We start from the raw sequence: 27,018 nt of genomic DNA, 5'->3' as shown, positions 1-27,018 counted from the left end.
GTGTGTGTGTGTGTGTCTGTGTGTGTTATAAATTCCAACCTTCCACTTCATTTATAGAGGTGTTTGGCCCCTCCTGATTGGTAAGCAGCTGAGTTGTACATTGCTTATTATGATGAATGCAGCAGAAATGGGAAGACACGGTCAAGGGTCATGGTATGATATGGGGCATTCATTGGAAGAGTCGAGAAACCAGTGGTTCTCAGGTGATAGAATGTGTCTCAGCTCATTCTGAGAGAACATCACTGGGACAAAGCTTAGCTGCTTTACAATTTGAGAAAGTCATTGGAACCATAGAGCTGATCTTCTAAACCCCCTAACTTTACAGATGAGAAAACAGAGGCCCAGAGAAGTAGGGTGTCTTGTTCAAGACGCCACAGTGGCTACAGACCAAGGTGTATAGATCTACCTGCCCATACGATGATGCACCACAGACCTCAGTATCAGGGGATGCTCTACCTTTTCTGTATTAAGAGTTTTAATGGATTGACTCCATGGTTATATTAGTTATCTTCTGCTGCATAACAAATCATCCTGAACCTGAGAAGTGTGGTCTCGCCCAGTTTCTGAGGGCCAGGAATCTAGGAGCGGCACGGCTGGGCTACTCTGGCTCGGGGTCTCCCAGGAGGCCGAGCTGTCGCCAGGGTGTAGTTATGTCATCTGAAGAATCCACTTCCAAGCTCACTCACAGGGTGGTTGGAAGCCTCGGTTCCTTGGTGGCCATTGGCCTCATTACACGGGCCTCTCCCTGGGGCTGCTCACAGAAGTGGAAATCACTTCCCTAGAGTGCGTTGTGAGCGCTCTGAGATTGGGGTCTGGCAGAGGGAACCCACAGTCATGTCTTATAACCTCATCCTGCAGCAGTACCTCTGACTTCTGCTGTGTGTTACTGGCCACATAGATGAGCAGTGGTGCAGTGTGGTCCTGCGCAGGATGTGAATCAGGAGGCGGGGGCCGTCTTGGAGGCTGACTCCCCCAAGGGATGAAATAGATCTTTGAAAAACATGGCACCCACGTGGTGGAAAGAAAGTGATTCAAGGACAGATGAGCTTTTCTGACCTTGAACATCTCTGTGCTTCAGCGTCCTCATCTCTAAGGTAGGGTAGTATCTGAGAGGACAAGATTTACTTCATGTCAAGTCCTTGGAACAAGGCCAGGCGTTTAAAAAGGATCCGATATCTATTAGCTATACATACACAATTCTTATGGATGGACTGTAGGATCTTAGTTTTCCTTAATAATGGTTTAATACATTTGATCTCATAGTCTGTAACATTACCTATGCAAGTGAGAAAACATGTGTTGATTAATTGATTTCATAACTATCATTGAAATTCACTTTTCTGGTGTAATGATGAGAAATGCAACAATGAAGACAATAAAAATAAATGTAATAATGAGGCAGCGTGTAAATAAAAGAAGAAAGATACAGTATGAACCTCAAAAGATTCATTATTCAGCCACATAAAGCTCTCTCTCTCTCTCATTTATATATAATATATATTTATGTATATATTTTATATATATCAATATTTATATATATTATATTTTTGTACATTTAAGACAGCCACACAAAAGTATTACAGTATAGTTCAGAATGTCTTCTAACAATCATATTGGCAAAATATTAATAAGGTTTGGGGGCGTGTAGGGAAAAAAGACTTCTGCTTGGGAGAGTTGAAGAAGGCTCATGGGGGAATGGAGAAGACACACCCGAGCTGGGTTCTGATTGCTTGCAGCTGGGCTTGCGTCCAGGTCGTGGAAGTGTGTGGAGAGGATATAGGGTGATAAAGAGTGCCGTGTGTGAGCATGTGTGTGCACCTGTGTGTATGTGGGTGGTGGTGTCATGGAAAGGAAAAGTGAGAATGGAAACACGTTTCTGAGGCAGGACTCGGTTATTGCACGTGAGAGACAGAAAGGCAGGTACAGCAAGGCAAATCGACACTCCTCATTAACTCTGTACTTGCCACGCAACTTTGCTGTGTGGCTAAAAACTGCTCTAAAAATAGTCTGTTTTAAAAAGACATTCTTAATTGAGATTTTAGAAAAACACCTGATGCTACGTAAAGAGATGTGATTTTTTCCAAGTCTTAGAAAGCAGTGGGACCATCAGAATTGTAACTGCACCAGTCAGAGAAAACAGGTCCTGTCCATAAGATAGAACCTCAAATGCAATGAAGGGTGACAGACGTGCCCTGAGTCCTTCATTCTTACTCCTCGGCCTTAGGATTTAATAGATGCTTTCCTATTTATCCAGCAACTCATTTACTCTTTGCCAACTTATTCAACAGTAGTTTTTCAAGGCTTCCTGTGCTCCCTGAGTGAGCCTCTAGGGAAAATGCAGTCATATCTCCAAGCTACATGTGGGAACATTGGCTACAAGCAGTGTCCTCGTTTTAGCTATAGGGCACTAGGGTAGTAACAGTGAAGATTTTTCTGTCGACAGATATGCCCCATGTAGAACCAAGATGTAGCCCACGCTCTGGAAAACCTGACCTAGCCACAGCCATCAGAGCCTGGCGGTAAGGCAGAAGGAGGCAGAAAATAAAACTTCTGTACATCATGATCTGGTGACAATGGACAGGCCTCATCACAGCATCTGTGGTAGCTGTCACTTGCTAAGTATTTACTGCGCGCTGACCACGTGCTGAACCCGTGACTGGGCGCAGAGGACGCGCCATAGGGTGTGATCACTCTCTTGATGTGCGTAGTGCGGAGCCTGCTGCGAGCAGGTGCTCACTGAACAGTGGAGCAAGGGGTGCTCTTGAGCGGGAAAGTGGCGGGAAGAGCGCCAGCCAGGTGTAGGCACTGGGTACCTAAGCGAGAGCAAGGCTCCTGCAACCTTGATGCAGAGGTACGAATGAGGCAGGACACTTGAGATTGTTAAGTCAGTCAGCCCACATGATGGCGTGTGTGCTGGAGCGCAGAGAAGGAGGTGGTCCTGAGGACGTGCGTGGGTGAGCGGGGCCTTGGGGGTGTGGGGACCAGCAGGAGCAGGTGGCAGAAAGTACCCTCTGTTAATGTGATCCTCTCTGGGTCCATCCGTGTTCTGCCGACGGCATTATTTCATTCTCTTTATGGCTGAGTCACGTTCCACTGTATGTATGTGCCACATCTTCCTTATCCATTCATCTGTCGATGGGCACTTAGGTTGCTTCCACGTCTTGGCTGTTATAAATAGTGCTGCTGTGAACATTGGGGTGCGTGTATCTTTTTGGATTAGAGTTTTGTCTGGATACATGCCCAGGAGTGGGATTGCTGGAGATTATCATATTAAGTGAAGTAAGTCAGCGAGAGAAAGACAGATATCATATGATACCACACATTTGTGGAATCTAAAGAAAATGATACAAATGAACTTATTTACAAAACAGAAATTGACTCACGGATACAGGAAACAAACTTAAGGTTACCAAAGGGGAAAAGGGGGAGAGATAAATTAGGAGTTTGGGCTTAACAGGTACACACTACTATCTATAAAATAGGTAAACAACAGGGCCTACTGTATAGTACAGGGAACTATACTCAATATCTTGTAATAACCCATAATGGAAAAGAATCTGAAAAAGAAAGTGTATATATATATATACGTACACACACACGTGTGTGTGTGTATGTATATGCACAAAGGGAACAAAGTACCCTCTGTTGGAACGTTTGTCATTTCTCCGCAGGGTGCCGTGGGGCCGGCAGGACCTCCCGGGGTACCGGGCTCGGTGGTAAGTGATGCAGTCACCCGTGGTTGGAATCACGGACTCAGACACTGATAGGATTGTGTAGCTGGGAGAGTCGTTGCCTCTGAGAATGAGGCGGAACTGTTCTGATGACACGAGCTGGATACAAGGCTTTGCCCACTGAAAATGGGGTAAAATCAGAGACAAGTCAGAAACTGCTGCCTTCCGGCAGGCTGTGTGCCTATGCGCCATGAAGTGGAGTGAGGGTGACTATTAAGAAAGTGCCACCAGCTTTGTTGACATCTGGTTTGTCCCTCAGGTGCAGAGAGAGGGCCTGAAGGGCGAGCAGGTAAGAGGGATGTGGGTCCTCTCATCGTGGGGCTTTAGGTGGTGGCAGAAATAGGAAGGCCACTGGCGTGGGGTGGCACTGCTTGCTGAGCTCAGGTGGAGCCCTTCAGAGACAGGTCAAGTTGACTCTGCCAAGAATGCAGATTCCCACCCTGTGTCGCTGGGTCCCCTTTGGGAACTTGGGAAGAAGACTCTGAGTCAGCAAAGGGTCATGGGTGGTGGCCCGGGGCATAAGGACGGGGAGTCATGGCTAATTTTAGTTTGACTTGTGTTACCAGGGAACCCCGGGACCACGAGGTCACCAGGGCCCTCCTGGGCCACCAGGCGCTCCGGTAAGTCATCCCTCCCCAGCCCGGGGTCCACACCCCTAGGTCTGGAAAATCATAGCCATTCTCGCTTCCGAGCTCTGCGTTATTTCAGAAGCTCATCCCGTCACCCTGAGTGACAGGGGTTGTTGTCAGCATCTAGCACAGGAGGAAACTGGGCGTTGAAGACTGAAGTCACTGGGCACGGATCATGCAGTTAGCAAGTGTGGAACTGGACTTGAAGCCCAGGCAGCCTGCCTTCAGAGCCCCCAGTCCCAAACATGCCAGGATTGGGGTTTCTGGTGTTCAGTCTGCTGTTTTAGTTTCCTTTCAGATAAACTGGAATAAAAACATTGGACACTTCAACGCCAGTTGAATCATTTCCAGTGCACATTTGCTTTTCGCATGTTTCTGATTAATACCGACTTTGCAGTGGTTTGGAACACTTCAGCCTTCGGTTTCTCCCTCTGTTAAGAATTTAATGATGTGTAAATAACCATTTGGGAAGAGGCCATTCAAAGGGACTCTGTGATCATTTTTGATGTGAGTTCAGATACTAAGGATAATTAATAAGAATACAGTAAATTCCACAGGTCAGTGATTGAACCTTGCTCCTCCTGGTAACATGCTGTTGCTTCTTTCAAGTGACTGTTTTACTGAAGGAAATAAAACAACTCTTATCCTGAAATGTCCATAAATCAGATTTATAATTGGATTTATAATAAGGCCCATTCCTCATTAGGATAAATGTGTATGTTTTTGCTGGGACAAAACTAGAAGAAACTTAGAAGATGTTTTTAATGCCAGTATAATTAGAACAATTTCATATCGAAAAGTTCAGGTCAGAAAAGCTCCCTTCTGTCTCTATAACCTTAGATACCTTGCTTAACCTTTCCAAGGCTTGGTTTCCAGAGCTCTCCACCATTGTTATAACTGTTGAGAGATTTAAAGTAGATAATGCAGGTAATGCAGTATGCTCTCAGTATTTAGCTCTCTGTGCATATATGCACATATATTTCAGGTCATAATTGGCAAGTACTGACCATCTGTACTGTAGTATATTTTACATGCAAACATATGCATATTAAGTTTGCAAGGGTGAAGTTGTTATTTTTCTACTTTTACCAATGAGGACATTGGTACAGAGATACTAAGTAGCTTGCACAAAGTTATACAGCTAAGAAGCAGAACTGAGCTTTGAACCCAGACCTGTCTGACAGACTGGTCCATGCTCTTTTCATTCCTGAGTGCACAATGCAACAGTATATCCTCTGAGATGCACAGAGGAGAATTACTTTACTTCGTGGCTCCCACGAAGGGCTAAGAAGCTAGGAGTGCTCAGCCCTGCTTACTTCATGAGGCAGCCTTCTTGATCTCTCACTCTGGGATCTGGGATGTAATAATGGGCAGTCCTTCCCCCTCATGTAAACTTTGTTATGGTAAATGAGGGAGGGAGAGAAGGAAGAAAGAAACCTCAAACACTTGTGGTCTCGTACTTTATTTTATATCAATCGAAATATTAAGGCTGGAGATACAGGGAGGAAAGCACATGGACTGATCCATGTGAAAGGAGTGTGAAAAAGAAATAATTGTGAGTAAACACTTGCAATCTCTAGATGATTAATGAGAATTCTCTGCATGTGTCATTCCTGTGACCCATTGTATAGGACAAGGAGAGGCTCCTGAACCCTCAGTACTTGCAAACACCAGACTACCTCAACCCTGCAGCCCCGTGGAGCTGTCCAGGGTTCTGAAGAGGTCCTCTGGGGTAGATACTCTTGATAGAATGGGATTGAGTACAATGCATGATGTTGGTGATGAAATTCCCTTGGAAGGAGTTCAGAAACCCAACAGCCTACCTAAAGACCTTGTGAAAAGTGGGGAACAGTGATGAGAGACCAGGAGTGGGAGGTTCTTAAGGCCACAGCCAATATCTCTCCTGTCTCTAAATCCACATGTTTATCACATGGTGGGAACTTAATACATGCTTATGATGGAGTGACCCCCCTGACAGATATTCAAGAGGGACATCAGACTGGGGCCTGATTGCAGTCTGAGCTCATAAGGAGCAATGTGGCCATGGAAGGCACTTGGGGTTAGGAGCCAGAGCATCTGGTTCCATGTCCCAATTCATCCACCAAGTAGCTTTGGGTTTTTGAACTCTACCCCTCTTATCCTCTTCTGCTTTCCTAAGTTGGAAATCATCGTCATCGACATCATTTCCTACATAAATGTGCTGTGAGGGTTAAATGAGTTAATGTAAGAAGCACTGTTCTGTGAAGCCTTATTAAGCCCAATACTGATATCAATTGTTATTTCTGTCTTTTTTGAATCCCCAGCAGCACCTAGCCCAGGGCCTTCCTCACAGCAGTTGCTCCCTAAATATTCTTTGGATTGAATCAAATCGAGAACCTGGCTTCAGTGACTTCTGCTGAGAATGGAAAATTTTGAGTTTGTGTTTAGCAATCCCAGAAACAGGAAAATGTACCCCATTCTCTAAATGGAAACAGTGTGTGGCATTCTCCATCCTTGTTGAGGAGGCTTGCATCTTTGATTCTTTCCCCAAGATGAAACAGTTCTGGTAGTTTTAGCAATGTTTGGTTAAGTGTAATAAAGAAGGGCCAGCTGGGCAGACCAAATGTGAGACATCTCTTCTGCAGGGTCTTCCTTCCCTTGATGTGTGCCCTGAGCTCACTGCAGTAATCCTTGTGAGGAAGGGAGATTTAAACCTTTAATTACTACGGTTTGTCCATTCATGTATTCATTTTTATGGTGTTATTAAGGGAAAAGACCTTAGACCTAAATACAATTCCATCACTTAATAGTTATGCAAAATGTGGCAATAGTAGCTGTTTGCATGATAATCATATTATTGAAGATGAGGAAATTGAAGCACAGAGAGGGAATTTCTGGCCCAAATTCACCCGTAAAGTTGGTGATAAGAGTCACAGTTAGAGCTGAAGTTTTCATTTTCCCATTCACATTTCATGCCGTATTCTACGTGACCTCATTATACATTTGGGTATAAATCAGGGTGCTGTCAGGAGGTGCTTTGTCAGGGCTTTTGTACCCATCCTTCATGTGGTCCTAACAACCACTCGGTAGGAAAGTTTATTATCCTCACGTTGGAGATGCGCTAACTGAGGTCCACAGATGCCCAGTGACTTGTCTGAGGTCAGGCAGCAGGTACCTAGTGAGGTGTTAGGGGGCAGGATTTTACTTAGGTCAGTATGACCTCTTCCTGCACCAGTTTGTTTTTTGTTTTTTGTTTGTTTGTGTTTTTTTGCTTTGTGGAAATTGATCTTTCTCAGGTGATTTCATTTATTTATCCAGACTGTCATTTTGCATATCGCAGTTGATGGAGAGTCAGATAACTCAAGCCAGTTATTGCTGAACTAGCAAGATACAGGGGCAAAGGCACCAGGCTTAGAGCTAAAGACACTTGGATTCCAGGCACCTCTTTTGTGCGCACTTTTTACAAAGCACTGATGCAAGGCCTTTGGTCCTTATTGTACTCATCTTTAAAGTGTGAATGATGGTGCCTACATCTTGGTTGTTAATCACACTTAATTACATCAGATAGGTGCACATATTTTAAGTGTTATAGATTTGAGGGAATAGGATGTTTTCTTCCCTTCTGACCTCCCAGTTTCCCCACTGGAATGGGATGGTATTTTCCTATCCAATGAGAGTGACAGGGCGAAGTATATCCTGTGGTCTTTTCTCTGTATTTACCATGGTCTGTCTCTCTTGTTTTTTCCCCTTTCTCCTCCTTTAAAGGGTCTGATGGGTCCAGAAGGCAAGGATGGACCTCCTGGTTTGCCAGGTCTCCGAGTAAGTAAACTGTCTTTCCTTTCTGGTGCCCCAACTCAGCCGCACTGCCCCCACCCCTCATTTTTGCTGCTCAGACAGAGGAGATGGCCCCAGTCTTGGGAGCTTGGAATGAATACTGGAAGCAGATTGAAGGGTTAGATTGAGTTCATCAACAGTAGTTGAGGATGGGCTACATGTTCAGCCTTGAGTTGGGTCCTGGGTCATCTCATGCAGATGAGTCTGTGGTCTGCCATGAGTCATGTGTATAGAAACTCACATCCCTGTGTGGTCAGAGCCCCAGTAGAAGGACGCCCAGTACTGAGAGAACACAGGGAAGGGGCAACTGACCCAACCTGGGGGCCAGCCAGGGCTTCCTGAAAGTGGTAATGTTCGAGCTAAGTCTTAAGGAAAGAATAAGAAAAAATAGCAGTGAAAGAATAGAGGTCTGCCAGTAGGCTGTTAGCTACTCCAATCTAAACATCTACATTATTTTTGAATACCATATCATAATTTCTTGTGGTATTTCATTTCATTTCATTTCATTTAGCCCTTGTCTTTTTATCCAGACGGTGCACACCTTATGGGTTTGAATCCACCAGTAAGCACAGCTCCTGACACTGTGTTTTAAGGTAGAGGGCGTGGCATCTCTCTGCTCAGTGCCCTCACGGCAAACTGGGACTGACCTCAGCTCTGTCCTCAGTTCCCAGCAGGTGCCTGGCACAGAGTAAGGACTCAACTCACATTTCCTGACCTCGAGCCCTTAAGCTTGTAACATATTTTTTTAGTTTGTTTTATTCACGTATAGTTGATATACAACGTTAATTTTTGCAGTACAACAAAGTGATTCAGTTATCCATATATATACATTCTTTTTCATTTTCTTGTCCATTATGGTTTATCACAGAATACTGAATATAATTCCCTGTGCTCTACAGTAGGACCTTGTTGTTATCCACTCTATATATACTAGTTTGCATGTGCTAACCCCAAACTCCCACTCCATCCCCTCCCCGCCCTCCTCCCCCTTGGCAACCGCAGTCTGTTCTCTGTGTCTGTGGGTCTGTTTCGTAGATAAGTTCATTTGTGTCATATTTTATTTTATTTATTTTTTTAATAAATTTATTTTATTTATTTATTTTTGGCTGCATTGGGTCTCGGTTGCTGTGCGGGGGCTTTCTCTAGTCGCAGCGAGCGGGGGCTACTCCTCATTGCAGTGCGCGGGCTTCTCACTGCAGTGACTTCTCTTGTGCAGAGCACGGGCTCTACGCGCATGGGCTTCAGTAGTTGTGGCACATGGGCTCAGTAGTTGTGGCTCACGGGCTCTAGAGCACAGGCTCAGTAGTTGTGGTGCACAGGCTTAGTTGCTCTGGGGCATGTGGGATCTTCCTAGACCAGGGCTCAAACCCGTGTCCCCTGCATTGGCAGGTGGATTCCTAACCACTGTGCCACCAGGGAAGCCCCTTGTGTCATATTTTAGATTCCACATATAAGTGCTATCATATGATATTTGTACTTCTCTTTCTGACTCACTTCACTTAGTATGATAATCTCTAGGTCCATCCATGTTGCTGCAAATGGCATTATTTCATTCTTTTTTATGGCTGAGTAATATTCCATTGTATGTATACACCACATCTTTATCCGTTTGTCCGTCGATGGAGATTTAGGTTGTTTCCATGTCTTAGCTATTATGAATAGTGAAGCTTGTAGCATCTTTTACTGGTTCACTTAAGAAAACAGCCCCAGGGCACAAGCATCCAGAGACCGTGAAGGCAGCCCCTGGTGGTAGTGAGCTCATTGCCCTTGGAGGTTTTAGTTCAGAGGCCGGGTGACCTGACAGATGGGTGGAAATGAGGGTCCTGGCACCTGGCAGAGGCTGCCGCAGTCCCGTGTATGGCTTCACATATGGCCTGGAGATGCCGTAGCTCAGTGAAGCGGATGGTGTCACAGATGTGCTGGGATTCACTCTGTCTAAGGCAGTTGGGCCCACTGACCACACTGTGCCTCCTCAGTTCTGAAGTGGGCTGACCTGTTCCTGTGACTCAGCACAGACTCCAGCCGGTCCTTACCCACCCGTGAACTTCCTCTTTTGGTTTCCAAGCACCTCTGCATCCTATAACAATCTTGAAATCTCAAGATTCTAAGGGAAGCTTATTGTGAAGGCTAGCTCTGAAGCATGGCAGGGTGTCATGAAGGTAGGGCGGGTGGGAGAATTCACTTATCCTACTAGAAGACCTTGGATATGTCACCTCCCACTCAACATCACCAGCCCTGGCCTCCGTTTCACTGTCAGTCAGATGGGTCAAAGCTGGGTTGCCTTTGCCTCTGTATGGAGTGAGGATCTTGGACTTTGCAGCAAGACGCGCCTGGGTTTGAAGCTCAGCTCTACTTCTCAGCAGCTGTGTGACCCTTTAAGACACCCAACCTCTCTGAGCCTGTTTACTTTGTTATGGTGGGAAGGCAACCCAGCCGGCTGAGTTGTTGTGAGAAATAGTGCCCAGCCTGGGGCCCTTTGTGGGCAGCAGGATGTGGCAGCAGTCACGGCGCTCGTTCTCCTGACACACTCGTGCACAGTCTTAGGAGAAAACAGCAATCCTGTGCCTTCTGTGACTGACGTTTAGATGACCCTTATCTCATCTTACCTTCAACTGCTCCAGGTGTTACTTTTCCTAATACAGTGTTAGACGGTGAGTGGAACTCTTGATGCAAGCATGACTGCAAAGGTTGTTTGTTTTTTTTTTTAATCTATATCTTTATTTAATTGGCTCTTATTAAGGGGAGGGGGGACAAATCTTGCCTGGGCTTGCTTGTCTAGGCCGCGCTTCCTTGGCCATGACTTCCTGGCACCCCAGAAAGTGTTCGTGTGCTGCCCAGGGACGGTTGCTGTCCTTCCCAGAAACACCTCTAACCCCTGAGAGTAATAGTACCAGCTGCCCGTGCAGCGGGGGCAGGGCCTGGTCCAAATCTAACACCGGCCAGGGGCCTTGGGGATTGGACGTGTGCCCCAAGAGTGGGGATCTGAGGAGTAAAAGAGGGGGACCCAGAAAAACAGTCAGGGTAGGACGGGGGTAGGGGCGCACATGCTGAGTCGCTGAGCTCCGTCTAAGAGAAGCAGTCAGGGTAGGACGGGGGTAGGGGCGCACGTGCTGAGTCGCTGAGCTCCGTCTAAGAGAAACAGTCAGGGTAGGACGGGGTAGGGGCGCACATACTGAGTCGCTGAGCTCCGTCTAAGAGAAGCAGTCAGGGTAGGACGGGGGTAGGGGCGCACGTGCTGAGTCGCTGAGCTCCGTCTAAGAGAAGCAGTCAGGGTAGGACGGGGGTAGGGGCGCACGTGCTGAGTCGCTGAGCTCCGTCTAAGAGAAGCAGTCAGGGTAGGACGGGGGTAGGGGCGCACGTGCTGAGTCGCTGAGCTCCGTCTAAGAGAAGCAGTCAGGGTAGGACGGGGGTAGGGGCGCACGTGCTGAGTCGCTGAGCTCCGTCTAAGCACCAGGCCTCCTGACACTGCTGGGGAAGGGCTGCCGTCCCTCTGTCCACGGACGAACAGCAGGCCCAGCCACCAGTGCCTCTCAGGGACGCACACACGGGACCGTGTGTCTCTAGGGCCTTCTTCTCCTTTCCTCCCTTCTTCCCTTCCATGCATCAGTCAGCCAGCAAAGCCCACGAGTGCCCTGACCAAGCACAGGTGCTGTGCTAAATGCTCTGGGGTCCCTGAAGAGATTATGGTCTCCTCCCCCGGGAGCTCACCGCCTGTGGGACTTGAGACCCATGAACAGGGAAGCCAGATGCCTCCGTGGGGACCAATAAGGACTATTAAGTGTAGAGAGGACAGAGGGAGCTCAGTGGAGAGAGGCCATGGGGCTGGGAACAGGGAGCGTGGTATTTGAGGCAGCCTCGCAGGAGTGAGCGGATTTCAGCAGGAACAGATGGGGATACTGAAGAGAGTGATTCAGACACGGAGTCCCCCCCCCCCCCCGCCCGAGAGGACGTCCTGCCTCTGGACACTGGCTCGTGTCCATCTGCTTTTACTCGGGCTCCCTGGTCTCCAGCTCCTAAGCGCATCTGTAAGTAAAAGGGCCACGGACGTGGCTTTTACTTCAACCTCTGCCAGCATCCTTCGAGGACCCTGGACTGATTTCTCTTCTCTTTCTGTTTCTCTTGTCCTTTCCCATCTCTGCCATTTTTCTTCTACTAGCCCTTCTCCCATCCCTGCATCTTCTTTGCTCCCTTTTCCTTCCTTCCACAAATTCATTCATTCAGCAAATATGTCTTCATCATTTACTGGGTGATGGGCATTGTTCTAGGCAAGTGGGATCCTTCAGTGAAGAATAAAGATCCCTGCCTTCAAGATGCTTACATTCTGGTAGGCAAGGAAAAGAATCATACTAATTAGCATTTAAATAAACAGTGCTGGAAGACCCGCGGAGAAAGTCCTGTTTTGGCGGGTTCCCAGGAGGTGAGGGAGTTGGCTGTACGGGTAGCTGGGGGGAGAGCAGAGCAGGCAGAGGAAACAGCTAGAGCTAAGGCCCTGGGGCAGGCGGCTGCGTGTGTGTCAGCACAGAGACCTATGTGGCCGGAGCGAGCAAGGGCCCAGCATGGAGGAGGCGAAGTCCTAAAACTGGGAGCAGGTCCATTTCAGGCCTCGTGGGCCATCGTGAGGATCTTAGCTTTTACCGTGAGCGACGTGGGGCTATTGAGTGTGTTCAAAAATGTTTTATTATGAAAAAAATTAAACATATACAAAAATAGAAAGAAAAGTGAAGTAAACCCCCTTATCCCCCAAGCCCATTTCAGCACTTACCAAGTCACTGGCCAGTGGGTGACTCACCCACCTCACCCACCTCCACCCACTGCTGGGTTAGTCTGAAGCAATTTCAAACAGCATCACATTGTGTCTCTAAATATTTCAGCACGTACGTAAAAGAAACAAAACCTTAATACCGTCATCCCACCTAAATCTATGAAAAAGCTTCTTCGTGTATTCATTTTGGGTTCACCGTTTCCTGGACTGTCTCATACATTTCTGGTTGCAATTTGTTCATTCAGGATTTGGGGTGCAGGCGTGCCGTGGCGCAGGTTACATTCTAAACGCATCCATCTGGCCGCTGTGTTGAGAACAGACTGCAGCCGGAGGAGACCGATTGGGGGGAGATGATGGCAGTGACCAAAAGAGCAAGGGGAAAGGGCATGGCCCAGACGGGGTGGGGGGCTGTGGGCGTGGCTGGGAGGAGCACCTGTCCTGGGCCAGGTGGTCTGCCAGGCAGGGGGGACGCTGGAACAGAGGCAGAGCCCGTGGCCTGAGAGACCCAGTGTCTAGCAGGGGAGGGTGAGCCGAGAGTCGCAAGGCGGGGTGGGGGGGGTGAGGGTGTTAACAGAGGGTGTGCCGGGGCAGAGGAGGGCTCCTCCCGCGTCCTGCATCCTCCAGCGAATGGGGTACGATGGCCAGGCGTGTCCTTGGGGACCCCGTCCCTCCCGTGTCCTTGGTGATCCCCTGACGTGAGCTGCGCCATGCCCGGGGTGTTTCTCCTCCGTGGCTTTACCTGTGGACAGACGACGACAAATGGTGATGGTGGCGTGGGCTGGGGGCAGCTTCCTGTTCAGTCAGCCTGCGGCTGAGTCAGGAAGGCCTGAGACAGGGTGACTGACTCAAAACAGGATCCCCCTCCTTCCCACACGGTGACCTGCCGCTTCCTGCTTCAATTGAAACGTCACTCTGAGAGCTGCTAATGGCAGCGCTCAGGCTGTGACAAGAGAAGAGACAGTGACAAGCCACAGGGACCTGGGAATTGAGATACTGAGACTAAAGCACGGGGTGGGGAAAGGGGTCCGGGCCCTTTATTTTAGAGATTAGCAACCGGCAGACAGTATAATCTCTGGCGAGGTGAACGCATTCATTCTGGACAAAGCTGGTATTTGTCGACAATGACGTAGTGAAAGGGGAGAGTCAGGAGCCAGGCACTCTCTTCCCCATCCCCACCCCCTCCCCCACCCCCTTCCCCATCCCCACCCCCTTCCCCATCCCCACCCCCATCCCCATCCCCACCCCCTCCCCCACCCCCATCCCCACCCCCTTCCCCATCCCCACCCCCATCCCCACCCCCTCCCCCACCCCCACCCCATCCCCACCCCCATCCCCATCCCCACCCCCTTCCCCATCCCCACCCCCTCCCCCACCCCCATCCCCATCCCCTCCCCCACCCCCATCCCCATCCCCATCCTCATCCCCATCCTGCAGAGCCCATAGCCCTGGGAGATGGTTGCTTCCCCCTGAGGGGGATGTTATAGGCACTCATTGCCCGGCTGCTTCCTGCTTTTGACAGAGGTAGAGAAGGTACTCAAGCCTTTCTGAGGTTCAGATTTCCTCCTGCTTGTCTGAGCGGGGCGTTGGGGTCCGGGAGTGCTGTCTCTTGGCTGGGGCGGGCACTGCTACAAGTGCATCTGAACCCTGAATGGTCCAAAGCAGAACCAGCCTGGCTCCAGGCCACTGAGGCGCTTGGACACTCAAAAGCTTGCACGAGGTTGATTTTTCAAAAAAAAAAAAACTCTTGTGCCCTAATCATCCACCCCAAAATAGACATCCTGTCAGTCTCACACCAGCCTATTTTAATTTTCTGTAGAGGACATATTTTTCTTATTTGAGAATTTGTTTATTTTTGTTATCACCACTAAAATGTTAAGTCTGTGAGAACATTATTTTTGTATTTGCAGCACTTAGAGGAGTGCCTTACATTTATAAAAACATATGTTTTTATACATGATTAAAATAAATATGAAAATATGTGTAAGCATATAAAATATGCATAAAGGTGTAGTGTCGTTCATGAGCATCAGATACAATGAGGGTGCAAGAATGAATGGATCACACCTGAGTCTGCTCTCTGGGGGCTGACACACTGGGGTGGTGTGGGGAGAACAGGACCCAGGACTGGACATCTGGCCACCTGGGTTCTGACCTGCGACAGAGAATGTCCAACTTGTTTTTTTAACGTTTTCACCACCTTTACCCATTTCATCCACCTCCTACCCCTGTCTCCTCTGTCAACCACCAATCTCTTCTCTCTACCTATGAGTTCAGTTTTTTTTAGATCCCATATCATAAATGAGATTATACGGTATGTGTCTTTCTCTGTCTGACGTATTGCACTTAGCATGATGCCCTCGAGGTTCATCCTTGTGGCATATGGCACAGTTTCCTTCTTTTTATAGCTGTCTACTATTCTCTTGTATGTGTACCATTATTTCTTTATCCATTGTTGCATCCCGGGGCACTTAGGGGCCTTCCATGGCTTGGCTATTGTAAATAATGCTGCAGTGAACATGGGGGTGCATGTGTCTTTTCAAGGTAGTGTTTTCATTTCCCTTGGGTAAATACCCAGCATTGGGGTTGCTGGATCATGTGGTAGTTCCTTTTTTTTTTTTTTTGACCAACCTCCATACTGTTCTGCATCGTGGCTGCACTAATTTACATTCCCCCCAGCGGTGCACAGGGCTTCCCTCTTCTCCACACCCTTTCCAGCGCTTGTTATTCCTTGTCTTTTGGTAATAGCCACTCTAACACGTGTGAGGTTACATCTAATTGTGGTTTTGATTTGCATCTCCCTGATGATTGGGGATGTTGAGCATCTCTTCATGTACCTGTTGGTCATCTGGACATCTAGAATGCTCAGTTCTAAAGAAGAAAACTTGGTTTCTTCTGTACCTTTCCTTTTACTTGGCCTTTATCTTGCTCTGTGGTCCTAGGCACACCTAAAATAGCCTAGATATCTTCTTTCCTCTCTGGACAAAAAGGAGGGGGGAAAAAAAGTTTTGCTTAAGAGAATTCCGTGTTGTCAGACATTTAAACAGTGTAAAATTTGGAACGTTTAAGCTAGAGAATCGTCATGGTGGAAGGAATCTCTGAGATCGACAGTGAGAAATTTAATGTCCAGAAATATTAAATGACCTAACTGCTCAAGGTTGCTCCGGGCTTTGTCACCGCCCCTCCCAAAAGCTGGGGAAAGTCTCATTGGTTCCTGTGATCATTTTCTTAGTATCTTCTGCCTTCTCTTCTCTCTTATCAAGAGGTGAGAACCGAAGAAGTGACACTATCAAATATGCTGCTCCTCTTCTTCCTAGAGAGAGAGTGATCCCCAAATGTCTCTTGGTGAACCCGATGGTGTCAGTTGCTTTAAAAACATACGTTAAAAACAGAACCTCTACACGTGTAGAACTAATATAAGGTAGGAAGGAAATACTATTGGTTGAATTGTCATTGCATAGCAGGCACTTAGGTGTTTTCTTTTGTTTTTTTGGGGTTTTTTTGCACACATGTTTCTCACGTAATTCTCGCAAGGATCCTATGAAGTCTGGCGGTTTTAATCCCATTCTGCAAATGAGGAAACCAAGACTTGAAGGTATAAATCAGATTATCCAGCGTCACACAGATTATAAATGGTGAGGCAGGGATTAGAACTCAGGTTGTCCTGGCTCCAAACCTTTCCTGTTTTTGCTTTAGAATGGTGTGTGTGTGTCCACTTACACACCAGAATTCTAAACTGGACACTAGCAGTCCTTTCGGCAGGAGCCTTGGAGAGGTCTCGGACCCCTTGTAACTGCCAGTGCCTGTTCTGAAGGATGCCCTGAACGCCTGTCGCTTTAATCTCTGGCTTCTGCCTTTGGAGCCGAGGGTCTCACATGGCTGAAAGCGATCAGGCCCATCAGCCCTGATTTCTAGTAGATTTGAGAGAGGGAAACACTAGCGGTCTTTTGTAAGTGGCAGCCTGGGTTGAATTTGTTTTACTTTTCAACGTGTAAAGCCTTTTTTCTCGCCTTCCTCTGCTCTGCCAGATGGTGATGGCATCATCTGGATCGCAGGCCACTGTTGGATGCCTTCCGTGGCGTGCAGCCAGGCTTATTTCAGGACCCTCTAGGTTTTCTCTGAGCACCTGGTTTCAGCTCTAACCGGTAGAAGATAATCACGTTTGACATTTGGAGGCACGGAGAACAGGGACTGAGCAAAAGGACCATACGGCTCATATTAGAACCACTTGCACAAGCAGTCCTTTCATCGGACGATGGCCCCTCACATGGCTGTGTTAACTCGTCCTGGCTGGGAGGGAATTGCTCCTCTGAATTTATAGGTTCCCCTCTTCTCCACAGACAGACAGGCAGCCTCAGAAATACTGGTCTTGCTCAGCATCCTGGCATCCAGAATGGCTTGAAAAAGCTGCCCTCGTGATAAATTACAAACGTTTATCCAGACATTGTGTTGGGTAGCAATTTAAAAGAGAAGAAAAGGAAAATGACAAGGAACAGACTTATTGTTAATAAACAGTTCTTTTTTTTTTTTTAATTATTTATTTATTTACTTATTTTTGGCTGTGTTGGGTCTTCGTTTCTGTGCGAGGGCTTCCTCCAGTTGCGGCAAGCAGGGGCCACTCTTCATCGCGGTGCGCGGGCCTCTCACTATTGCGGCCTCTCGTTGCGGAGCACAGGCTCCAGACGCGCAGGCTCAGCTGTTGTGGCTCACGGGCCTAGTTGCTCCGCGGCATGCGGGATCCTCCCAGACCAGGGACCGAACCCGTGTCCCCCGCACTAGCAGGCAGACTCTCAACCACTGCGCCACCAGGGAAGCCCAACAGTTCTTTATTGCTGCAGAACTTGGCGCTGGCCAGCACATCTCAAATCCCCACACCCAAGTATAGGTGCAAATGCAGAGGGTACATAGCTGCTGCTACATCCACCAGTAACTTTACCATCACCACCAGTAACGCTATCATCATCACCACCATCACCATTACCATCAGCACCACCAGCACCTGCACCATCACCACCACCAGCACCTGCACCATCACCACCATAATCACCACCATCAACACATCAACACCTCCACCATCACTACCACCATCACTATCACCTCCACTGCCACCATCACCTCTACCTCCGTCACCATCACCACCATCAACTCCACCATCACCTGCACCATCACCACTGTAATCACCACCATCAACACATCAACACCTCCACCATCACTACCACCATCACTATCACCTCCACTGCCACCATCACCTCTACCTCCATCACCATCAGCACCATCAACAACTCCACCATCACCACCACCAGCACCTGCACCATCACCACCATAATCACCACCATCAACACATCAACACCTCCACCATCACTACCACCATCACTATCACCTCCACCGCCACCATTACCTCTACCACCACCATCAGCACCATCACCACTACGTGTTTCTTAATGTCACATCCTGTGCTAAGCACTTTGTGGACATTATCTTATTTAATCTCCATGGCACTGCTGGGAGGTAGTGGTTTTGAAACCAACTCTGCTTGACATGCGGTCTCTCACCCACGCCAGGAACTCAGAAGAGCCAGAATTCTGCTATTACCATTTCTTCTTCATCAGAGTCTCCATCATCTTCCTTCTCATTCTCATAACTATCTATTACATTTGCATGATGCTTTGTTATGCTTTTTAAATCACTTCCTCAAATATTGAATTATTTCTTCTGCTACTGTCTTTTCAGATAATTACAATGATTATAATTTTCCACATGAGGAAACTAAGATTCAGCAAGTTTTAAATGGCTTGCCTGTCCTCCTCCACCTCAGATTTAGAACTCTTTTTCTTATAATATTGTAGAGGAAAGGGGTTGGGAAAAGAACATAGAGAATCCCTTTGATCACAATGAGTGGCCAAGTCCTTGCAACTACTGACTTAGAGCTTTATGCCCCATCCCTGGCGATTCTAACTCATGAGCTCTTGGGTGACACCAGGGAATGCGTCTCAAATATGCTTTTGCCCTATTTTGCCATTAGTTCTCATCCTTGCTGGGACTTCATGGAGGAGGTGGCACTGGGCTGGGCTAGGACTTTGACAAGGTGAGATGGAGCATGCGTCCTGCAGACAGGTGGCTTGGTGGGCCAAGCTCCAGAGGCCAGCAGTCCTTGGGGTCCTTGGGGCCACAGGCTAAGCAGCCCACGTGAGCTGCTGCTTAGGGCTGGGAGCATGGCCACTGGATGCTAGACTGAAAAGGCATGTCAGAATCACGTGGTCTGTCAATTTCCAAATAAAACGCAGACGTTACGTCTTTTAGACAAGGAGGTGGCAAGTAACTTGGACAGAGCTTCTTTCCTCCTTGTGGAAGAGTAACCTGCCAGCACAGGTTGGCCCAGAAAAGTCTGGAGGGAAGGGGCAGGGCACGTGGATGGGGTCAGCTCTCGTGGCTGTGGCTGCAGGAGGGGAGGGAGGAGAGCTTTGAGAGGCACCGGGGCGGCTCCGGAGACTGTGGGTAGAGGAGACGTGAACGCAGGTGCTGGAGCCGGACGGAGCCGTTACCATGGTACTTCTCTGGGTGATGCCCCTTTATGGATGGTCCACGAGCCATATGCCTTTCTTGGGGGAGAGGCTGCCTTGTGACACTGCTGCGATCACAAATCTCTGATGCTTTTTTCTTCCCCTGGCCTCTTGCCATCATCTTGCTTTTTTCCTTCTTGCTGAAAATCTAACACTCGGGATGTCTGCTCCTCTGGATGCACTGCTTTGCATTTCTGTGTCTCCTACCACACTTCTCCAACCCACCCGTAATTCTCCTTTTTCAGGTCAGTTTTACTGACTTCCCTGGCATTGGAGAACCTCCTGACTCCATGCCCTCTGCACATTTCCTTATCGTCTTCGGTGTTCATCTTCTGAGCATTAGTGTGTCACTGCATACAATCCCCACGCTCCAGCAGAGCGAGGAGCTGCTGAGAACTCACATACCCCTCGAACAGCGGTGGAGGCTCTGGAAGAGGGAAACTGAGGCTGCATCCCCAAGCAAACTGGCATCGTAGTTAGTAATCCTGCTCAGTCACAGCCCAGACCTTCTCATCCCTTCCTCTTCCATCTGATCCTTGCTTATCAACCTTTAAATGTTCTAGCCCTTCATTTCTTTCAGCCTTTCCTCCAAACGTCTCTGGCCTGGGTTCTGAATTCTGATGACTATTCACCAGGCCGTTCTGCTGACCTCGAAGGGATGTGGTTTATCCATCTTGTAAATAACGCTGTGGCATAACTTGGAAGCAAGTGGAGGGGGTGTCTGTCTAGATAGAAAATTGAAGATGCCTGGTTTCCATTCCCTGAGGAAGGGGAGCCAGCCATTCTCAGCTCTCTCATGGTCAGCTCCGTGATGTTTTCAGTAATCAGAGCAGGACGGATGCACAGACTGGACTCCTGCCAGGCTCAGCTCCCCTCTGAAGGTATCTGTGACCACATTTTGAATTTTACCTGACAAGTGTCGAGGAACTCATTCTGACCTAGACCTGATCGCACCTTCCAGGCTGATGTGCTCCAGCTCAAGGCGTGCAGATCCAGGGGCCTCTAAATCAGACCACCTCTCTCTCTCTGCAAGTCTGCCAACGGCTTTCCTCCCTAACAGCCCGTCTCTCTACCCTCTCATTGCTGTTCCCACTGCCACTGTCCTGGCTCAGGACCACATCAGTCCCGAAGGGACAAGTTAGGTATCCAGCCCGCGAATGTTTATTGAGTGTCCGCCATGCGGCAGGCCTCGTTCTGGGCCCGTGGATATAGCACTGAAGACAAGCAGAGCCAGTCCTCGTTTTCAGATGAGCGTCCCAGTGGGTGGACGGGCAGTTGGTAGATACGAATCTCAACAGTGTATGTGGTGGTGATAGAAACAAAGGGAAATACAGCGGGGCGAGGAGAGAGGGTGGGATGGGGACCGCGGTCAGAGAAGGCATTCGGGTGAGGGGGACGTCTGGCAGAGACCAGATGGAATTGAGGGATGGAGCCATGTGGGGCACCTGGGAACCAGCATTCCAGGCAGAAGCACCTGGAAGGGGCCTCTTGGGGCAGGTTGTGGGTGGAGGTGCCCCCGGACCGCTCCCTGGGCTCAGCACCGACTACGTGCTCCCGAAACGTGGTGGCGGGGAGGGGAGGGAGAAAGATGGGATCCACGGGACCCCAGAGGGCTGGGCTGGCACAGTCCAAGGTCGTAAAGACACCTTTCCTCTGAAGGTGGGGGAGCACACGGGGACAAACCAGAGTGTCCAGTGGCAGAGACAGGAGAGGGCCAGGGTTTCAGAAAGAGAGAAGAAGCTGACGTCGTCCAGCTCCTATAATCTAGCAGTCTAGACTATTAGAGATATTCTGTAGAACTTATATCCTTTAGTCATCTTCAGAGCCCTGGGAAACAAGAGTCCCATGTGCAGGCTCCAGCACACACAGATCTGGGGCTGAATCTTAACCCCGTCACATTCTAGCTGTGTCACGTGAGAGACTTGACGCTGAACCTCAGTTTCCACACCTCCCAGTGGGACTGAGAACACCTGCATCACAGGGGCGTCCTGCAGAGTAAAGACGTAAGGAAAATGTGGGAAACCCCAAAAGAGGGTTTGACACAAAACAGGTACTCAAGGAATGCGATTCTTATTCAGAGTCTTGTTTTACTTTTCCTTTCTGATTGCAATGCTTTGACCTCATGAGAACAGCTGTGAGCAAGAAAGCAAACAGACGGGCCTTGCATCATTCACACACCCCTGTAATATAACGTACGCCGCGTGCTGTGTAGCTGACCAGCACACACCTCACCCCTGTTCGAAGGGGTAGACTCTGAGGCTTAGTGGGACAGGTCACTCCCACAGGATGACCCGCTGGGGTCCTGCACAGCAGTGTGGAGTCTAGCAGCAGAAGAGCAGAAATGGTCCAAATGACCTACCTGCCCAGAGTTGAAATGTGTCACGTTTCATCCTTACGGTGAAAACTGTGTAGCTGTGGAAAAGAATGGAGTGGCTCTCCACATGCTGATACAGGATGCGTCCAGGTTAAATTGTTAAGTGAAAAAAAGCCAAGTTTATCAGTAGATTGAATGATATGCTACAGTTTGTAAAGACAAAAAGGAGGAGAGGGAGAGAATGTGTGTGTGTGTGTGTGTGTGTGTGTGTGTGTGTGTGTGTGTGTGTGTGTGCAAAGCTTACCTAAACATAAAATGCCTCTGGAAAGATTAGCCAACATCTGGTAGGATTAGTTGCTTTCAAGGAAAGGGACTGAGTGGCAGGGGACAGGGTAAGGACATTTTTCTCAGGTAAACCTTGCTGTACTTTTTGAATTTTGGGCCATGTGTTACCAAAATCATCCAAGTTACAGAGCCGGCATCCAAAGGGGAACCTCCGTGACTCCAGACTTCTTCCCAAGCCCACTCTGCTTCCCCGTGGGGCATCCCGAGGGGGACGGGCTGTTATCGGGGAGTCTGCCCTAGACGTGCTATTAGACGGGCTCGGGCGCCGCCTGCCTGTTAATTTTGGCTGCTGCTTTTGTCCTCAGGGAAAGAAAGGTGAGACCGGCCCTCCTGGAATCCCTGGGTTGCTGGGACAGCAGGTAACTACTACCCTTAAATCCTCTTCCATAGCAACACTGCTTGCTCTGTTTAAATGAATGATGGGGTAACGATGCTCAGGTTGTAACCAGAATCTTGCATGGTCACCACATCAGAGCATTAAAAAGAATGTTCGGTGGGACACTCGCCCTCCCTCTGTCCCTTGCTCCCCCTGCCTCCCATCTCAGGTGCTGGGAGAATGGCCATTTGGTCTCCTGGAGGGGTTTAGGCCTGGAGGAGGACAGACCCTCATCTCCTCCCCCTCCCCCTCCTCGCCTTCCTCCCCCTCCGCTTTCAGACTCAGCTCTGGTGTAACGTCCTCTGGCCCCAGGCTTGGTCCAGCTCCCCACTCCCACACAGCCTCACGTGTGCTGTGCCTGTGGCCCCCTGTGGACCTCCACAGCCGCCCCGCCAGGTGGGCAGGCTCGGGGTCACCATCCTCATCTCACAGACGAGGGGTGAGCCTCCCAGATGCCCAGAGACTCGCTCAGGGCCACGCGCCGCTCAGCAGACACCTCCCTCCCTCCCTCCCTCCCAGGCCCCCTTATCTGTGAGTGTGTGTCACTGTGAGCCCCTTCTGCCCCCAACACACACCTTAGTGTGGACAGAGCAAGGCGCCCGGCACTGGAGGGTGTCCAGAGCTCCCTTCATTCTCCCTTTGCCCCCTGCACCAAAGCTCGCCACCCGGTCCCCAGCCCCAGCCTCCCCTGGAGCAGGGTCGGTAAATTCCTGGGGAGGCAGTGTGCTGGGGGGGAGCAGTGTGCTGGGGGGAGCAGTGTGCTGGGGGGAGCGGTGTGCTGGGGGGGGAGCCCAGTTGGGGGGAGGTTAGGAGGTTAGAGTTCCGGCCCTCGGCCCCTTTCCGTCTGTGGCATCTCGGACAAGTCACTTTACCTTCTCAACTCAGCCTCATCATTTGTCACAAATACCAAGAAAAGTAAAAGGGGAGGGCGATTCGGAGAGAAGATGAGGGGATGTGACCGGCTGATGGGGGGTCCCGGAGGCACAGAGAGCACCGGGCGGGGTGCTGTCCTGTCCTCCTGGGTGTGGCGGCCGCAGGCAGGCAGGCAGGTGGGATCACTCAGGGCTCGTCCACGGGCGCCCCCTGCGCCGCGGTAAATGGTCGGCTCTGGCGCCCGCCTGTCCCGGGCCGTCTCCACCTCCACGCCCGAGTCCCGTGGTGTTGACCGCACTGTCCTTTGGCATTGTCGGGGAGGCACCCCCCAGAGGGCACTGCTCACTGCACTTGCAAAACTCGCTTTTCCCACGCTGCCATAGGCGGTGTGATGGGCGCCCCGCACGCGATCTCGGGCTTCATTTCAGTCCCTCGCGTTGGGGTCAGGCTACAGCCCGGGGTGAGGGGCTGTAAGATCAGCCGTTGTTCACGGTCTTCTGAAGAGTCCACATTCGCTGTGGCATTTTGATGTTCATAGTGAAAGAGTGTTTTTGCATTTGTTCTATGACCTTGCTTTCCAGTGAGCAAAGCTTGTGTGTTTCAAAAATTCACGATAAACCCAGCTCCATCAAATCGCTTTAAGTTACAGATTTTTTCCCTATAACTTTTTGTTGACTACTTTGGAAAATATATTCCTTTCTTTCTTTTTTAATTTTGAGACCATTTTCCTTCAGCAAATCTTTGTTGAATGCCAGGCATTGAGCTGGGTGCTGTGGATGAAAACGCGATCAGCTTTCCCACAGCAGGGGTTTTGCCAGAAATAGGGCGCCCAGTGTATTCGGGGATCTCAGTGGTTCAGAACCAACGTAGAGTATATAGTATGTCCTACCTGGCACCCCGCATTGGATCACCACCCAAGGGACACAGAGCTGCACTTAAGCCCACCACGCCCGCACTGAGAGCAGTGTCTCCCTGGTGGGTCACTGCCCATCGCTGTGATTCACCCTTCCTGACACATCTGAACACTCACCTTCCCTGGGCCTGGCCACGGTTTTCTCGTGCTTGCCATCCGTGCATTTGTCCATTTGTTCATCGGTTCACTCATTCAGCAGGTATGTACTGAATACCCACTGTGCGCAGATGCAGCTCTGGCGATGGGAAACCTGGCAGCCGCTGTCCGTGCCCAGAGGAGCCAGATGTAATGGGGCAGAAAGAGATGCACACAGAGTCTGACAGTCCTCTGAGCTGAGTCCTGGGAGAGGGGTATTCAGAGCTCTGGTTCTGGGGGAGAGGTCGTCAGCCTCTCTCGGGCCCAGAGGAGGGTCCCTACGCTGATCTGGAAAATCAAGGTTGGCTCTGTTGCAGCAGAAACTTAAGCCACATGGTTTCCTGCTCTGATGAGAAGAGGGCAGAGGGCATATATGTTTAGTTTCTGCTCCTGTCAAACACTCTCCTTGGTGTTCGTCTATAATCGTGTATATAACCACCTGTAATAACCACCTGTGAGAAAGCAATGCTTAGCCCATTTACAATCTAAAGAAATTGAGCTCAGAGTTTAATTAGCTTTGCTTGTAAGGGGAAGAGCCAGCACTGCAGCCTCAGAGTGAGCCAAGCCCCAGGACGGCTGGCATTCTAGAAGATGCTTTTTGTGCCTCTTTTTCAAGATGGAAATTCTCACCCGCTGGAAAGTTTTAGACTCAGTATACACGTTCCACGTGGTGGCTTCTGTATCCTGGCAGCCTCTTAGGAAAAGTGGAAATCTGTGTCTGGTCTGGGCAACTGTTTATGCAAAGACAGTGCTGCAGTCAGGATGGCAGGAAGCCTCTTGAGTTGGTGGGAACACAGCCAGGGAAGGGGCCAACCCCAGAAGGCGGAGTGGGTTCGAGGTCCTGGGCCTCTACACAGGAACCCTCCTGAGGGGGGCAGTCATTGTGCCCCTGGAGTTACATACTGAGAGGAGGACTCACAATTAGGAACAACTTCCGAAAAAAGCCGACATTACCATGTCACGCAGGGAGTGCGATTGCCGTGCTAATTTATGCAAGTAATTTTCATTCATCTTCAAATTCCATCCAGTTTTATAAGTCTGCTCCAGTTGGAACTTGGTGGTTATTAGGAATAGTTATTTGCCATTCCATTATTAATAATGATAATTGGGTTAATTGGTTATTTATACATCATCACTGTAATCACTGAGCACATTAAGTAGCTGTTTAGTCACCATCGTATTAAGAAGGATCAAACATTCTATTAATAATAGTTAGACTTATTGGTTAATTGATAGAGTCATTACTTAGTTTTTTTATTAGTAATAATTAAAGCAGTTATTTTGTTGTTAACATTTAGATCTATTGGCTCATTTGTCACTCTCTTTCATAATTAGATGAATGGGTTATTTAGGTATTTTTATTGATGATAAAAAGAGAAGAGGGTGAAAACCTCCCATGAGCTGAGCTGGTGTCACACACACCTTCGTTAATCCAGCCACACGAGGCCACCCCTCCTTTTTTATCACTCTCTCCCGTCTGCGTTTAATTCTGCAGCAGCCCTTCCCCGAGCTCCAGCCCCTGGGCAGCTCCACCTGGTGCCTCAGACACTCGCATCGAGCACTCAGCCTTCTTCAGCAGGACGGCTGGTGCCCACCCTGTCCAGGTGCACTACCCCCAGCAGTGTCCCCGCCTCGGCAAGGGGCCCAATCACCTATCGAATCCTTCAGGGTCGTCCTCGCCCCTTCGCTCCACACACCCGACCTGCCGTGAAGTCTTGTGCACTTCTCCTACAAGTCAGACTGGCTCTCGCTGTCCCGATTCTGAAGCCGAGGTCCCAGCCATCCTGGCCCCCAGCCCTGAAGCAGCGCACCCACCTCCCAGCTGCCCCCTCCCACCGCAGCACCCCACCACCTTCCCCGGGGCCCTGTCCCCGGCCCCTGCTCACTTCACTCCTTCACACTGACCCCGTCACTCCTGCCAACGCACGGCGGTCCGTCCAGTCTCAGGCCCCTGAACCCACTGTTCTCCCTTCCCTGGACTCCCTGGCCACTCAGTTCTCAGCTTCAGCGTGGCCCCTTCTGCGGGGCTTGCCTTGACTAGCCCCAGCTAGGACGGCCCCTCAGTTACAGTCACGGTGACCTCATCCCTAGGACTTCCGGTCCCCAAAGTTGTGCCTTCGCTTGCTTCCACACTTGTTCTCTCTGTCATCCCAGCCCCCTCACCAGCTTCGAACGCCTCCAGGGCCCGACAAGCCACACCCTGCATCCTGGCTTGTGGGAGCGCCCTGCCCAGAGCGGGCAGTGGCCCAGGACTTGAGGATCCCCCCTGCCCCCCGCCATCTCCCTCCTCCTCGTTTCTGCCTCCGCTCCTAATACTCTTCCCTCAGTAAACGGTGATTGAACATCGTCCCTGTGCCCTGGGAATAAAACGGTGAACGAAACCAGACACGGTCTTTGCCCTCCTGGGCCTTAAAATCCAGTGGGAAAATGCTAGACGCTCCCTGTTTCTGTTTTTTGAAGTTATTTCCCACTCTTTGTACTTTATGAAGTATCCCTAAAGCTTGGAAGAAAATTTAGCAGTCAGGTTGTCCAATTTTTACAGCTGCTCTTTAAAAATAAAAACCACACGT

General features: G+C 49.5%; 1 protein-coding gene across 1 annotated transcript in view; it reads left to right on the top strand.

Annotated features, from left to right (window-relative positions):
- The window catches only part of COL22A1 (collagen type XXII alpha 1 chain), a 243,258-nt gene that overhangs the window by 103,753 nt on the left and 112,487 nt on the right, over positions 1–27,018 (top strand). The window contains exons 18-22 of the mRNA XM_082433767.1: positions 3,672–3,716; positions 3,991–4,020; positions 4,298–4,351; positions 8,105–8,158; positions 22,457–22,510. Coding sequence (XP_082289893.1) covers positions 3,672–3,716; positions 3,991–4,020; positions 4,298–4,351; positions 8,105–8,158; positions 22,457–22,510 — 237 coding nt within the window. The remainder of the gene's footprint in view (positions 1–3,671; positions 3,717–3,990; positions 4,021–4,297; positions 4,352–8,104; positions 8,159–22,456; positions 22,511–27,018) is intronic.

This window comes from Balaenoptera physalus (assembly GCF_965194825.1).
Source record: "Balaenoptera physalus genome assembly, chromosome: 17".
In the NCBI taxonomy this organism is placed as follows: domain Eukaryota; kingdom Metazoa; phylum Chordata; class Mammalia; order Artiodactyla; family Balaenopteridae; genus Balaenoptera; species Balaenoptera physalus.
The sequence above is the reverse complement of the archived record's forward strand: the minus strand, read 5'-3'. Positions and strand labels throughout refer to the sequence as shown.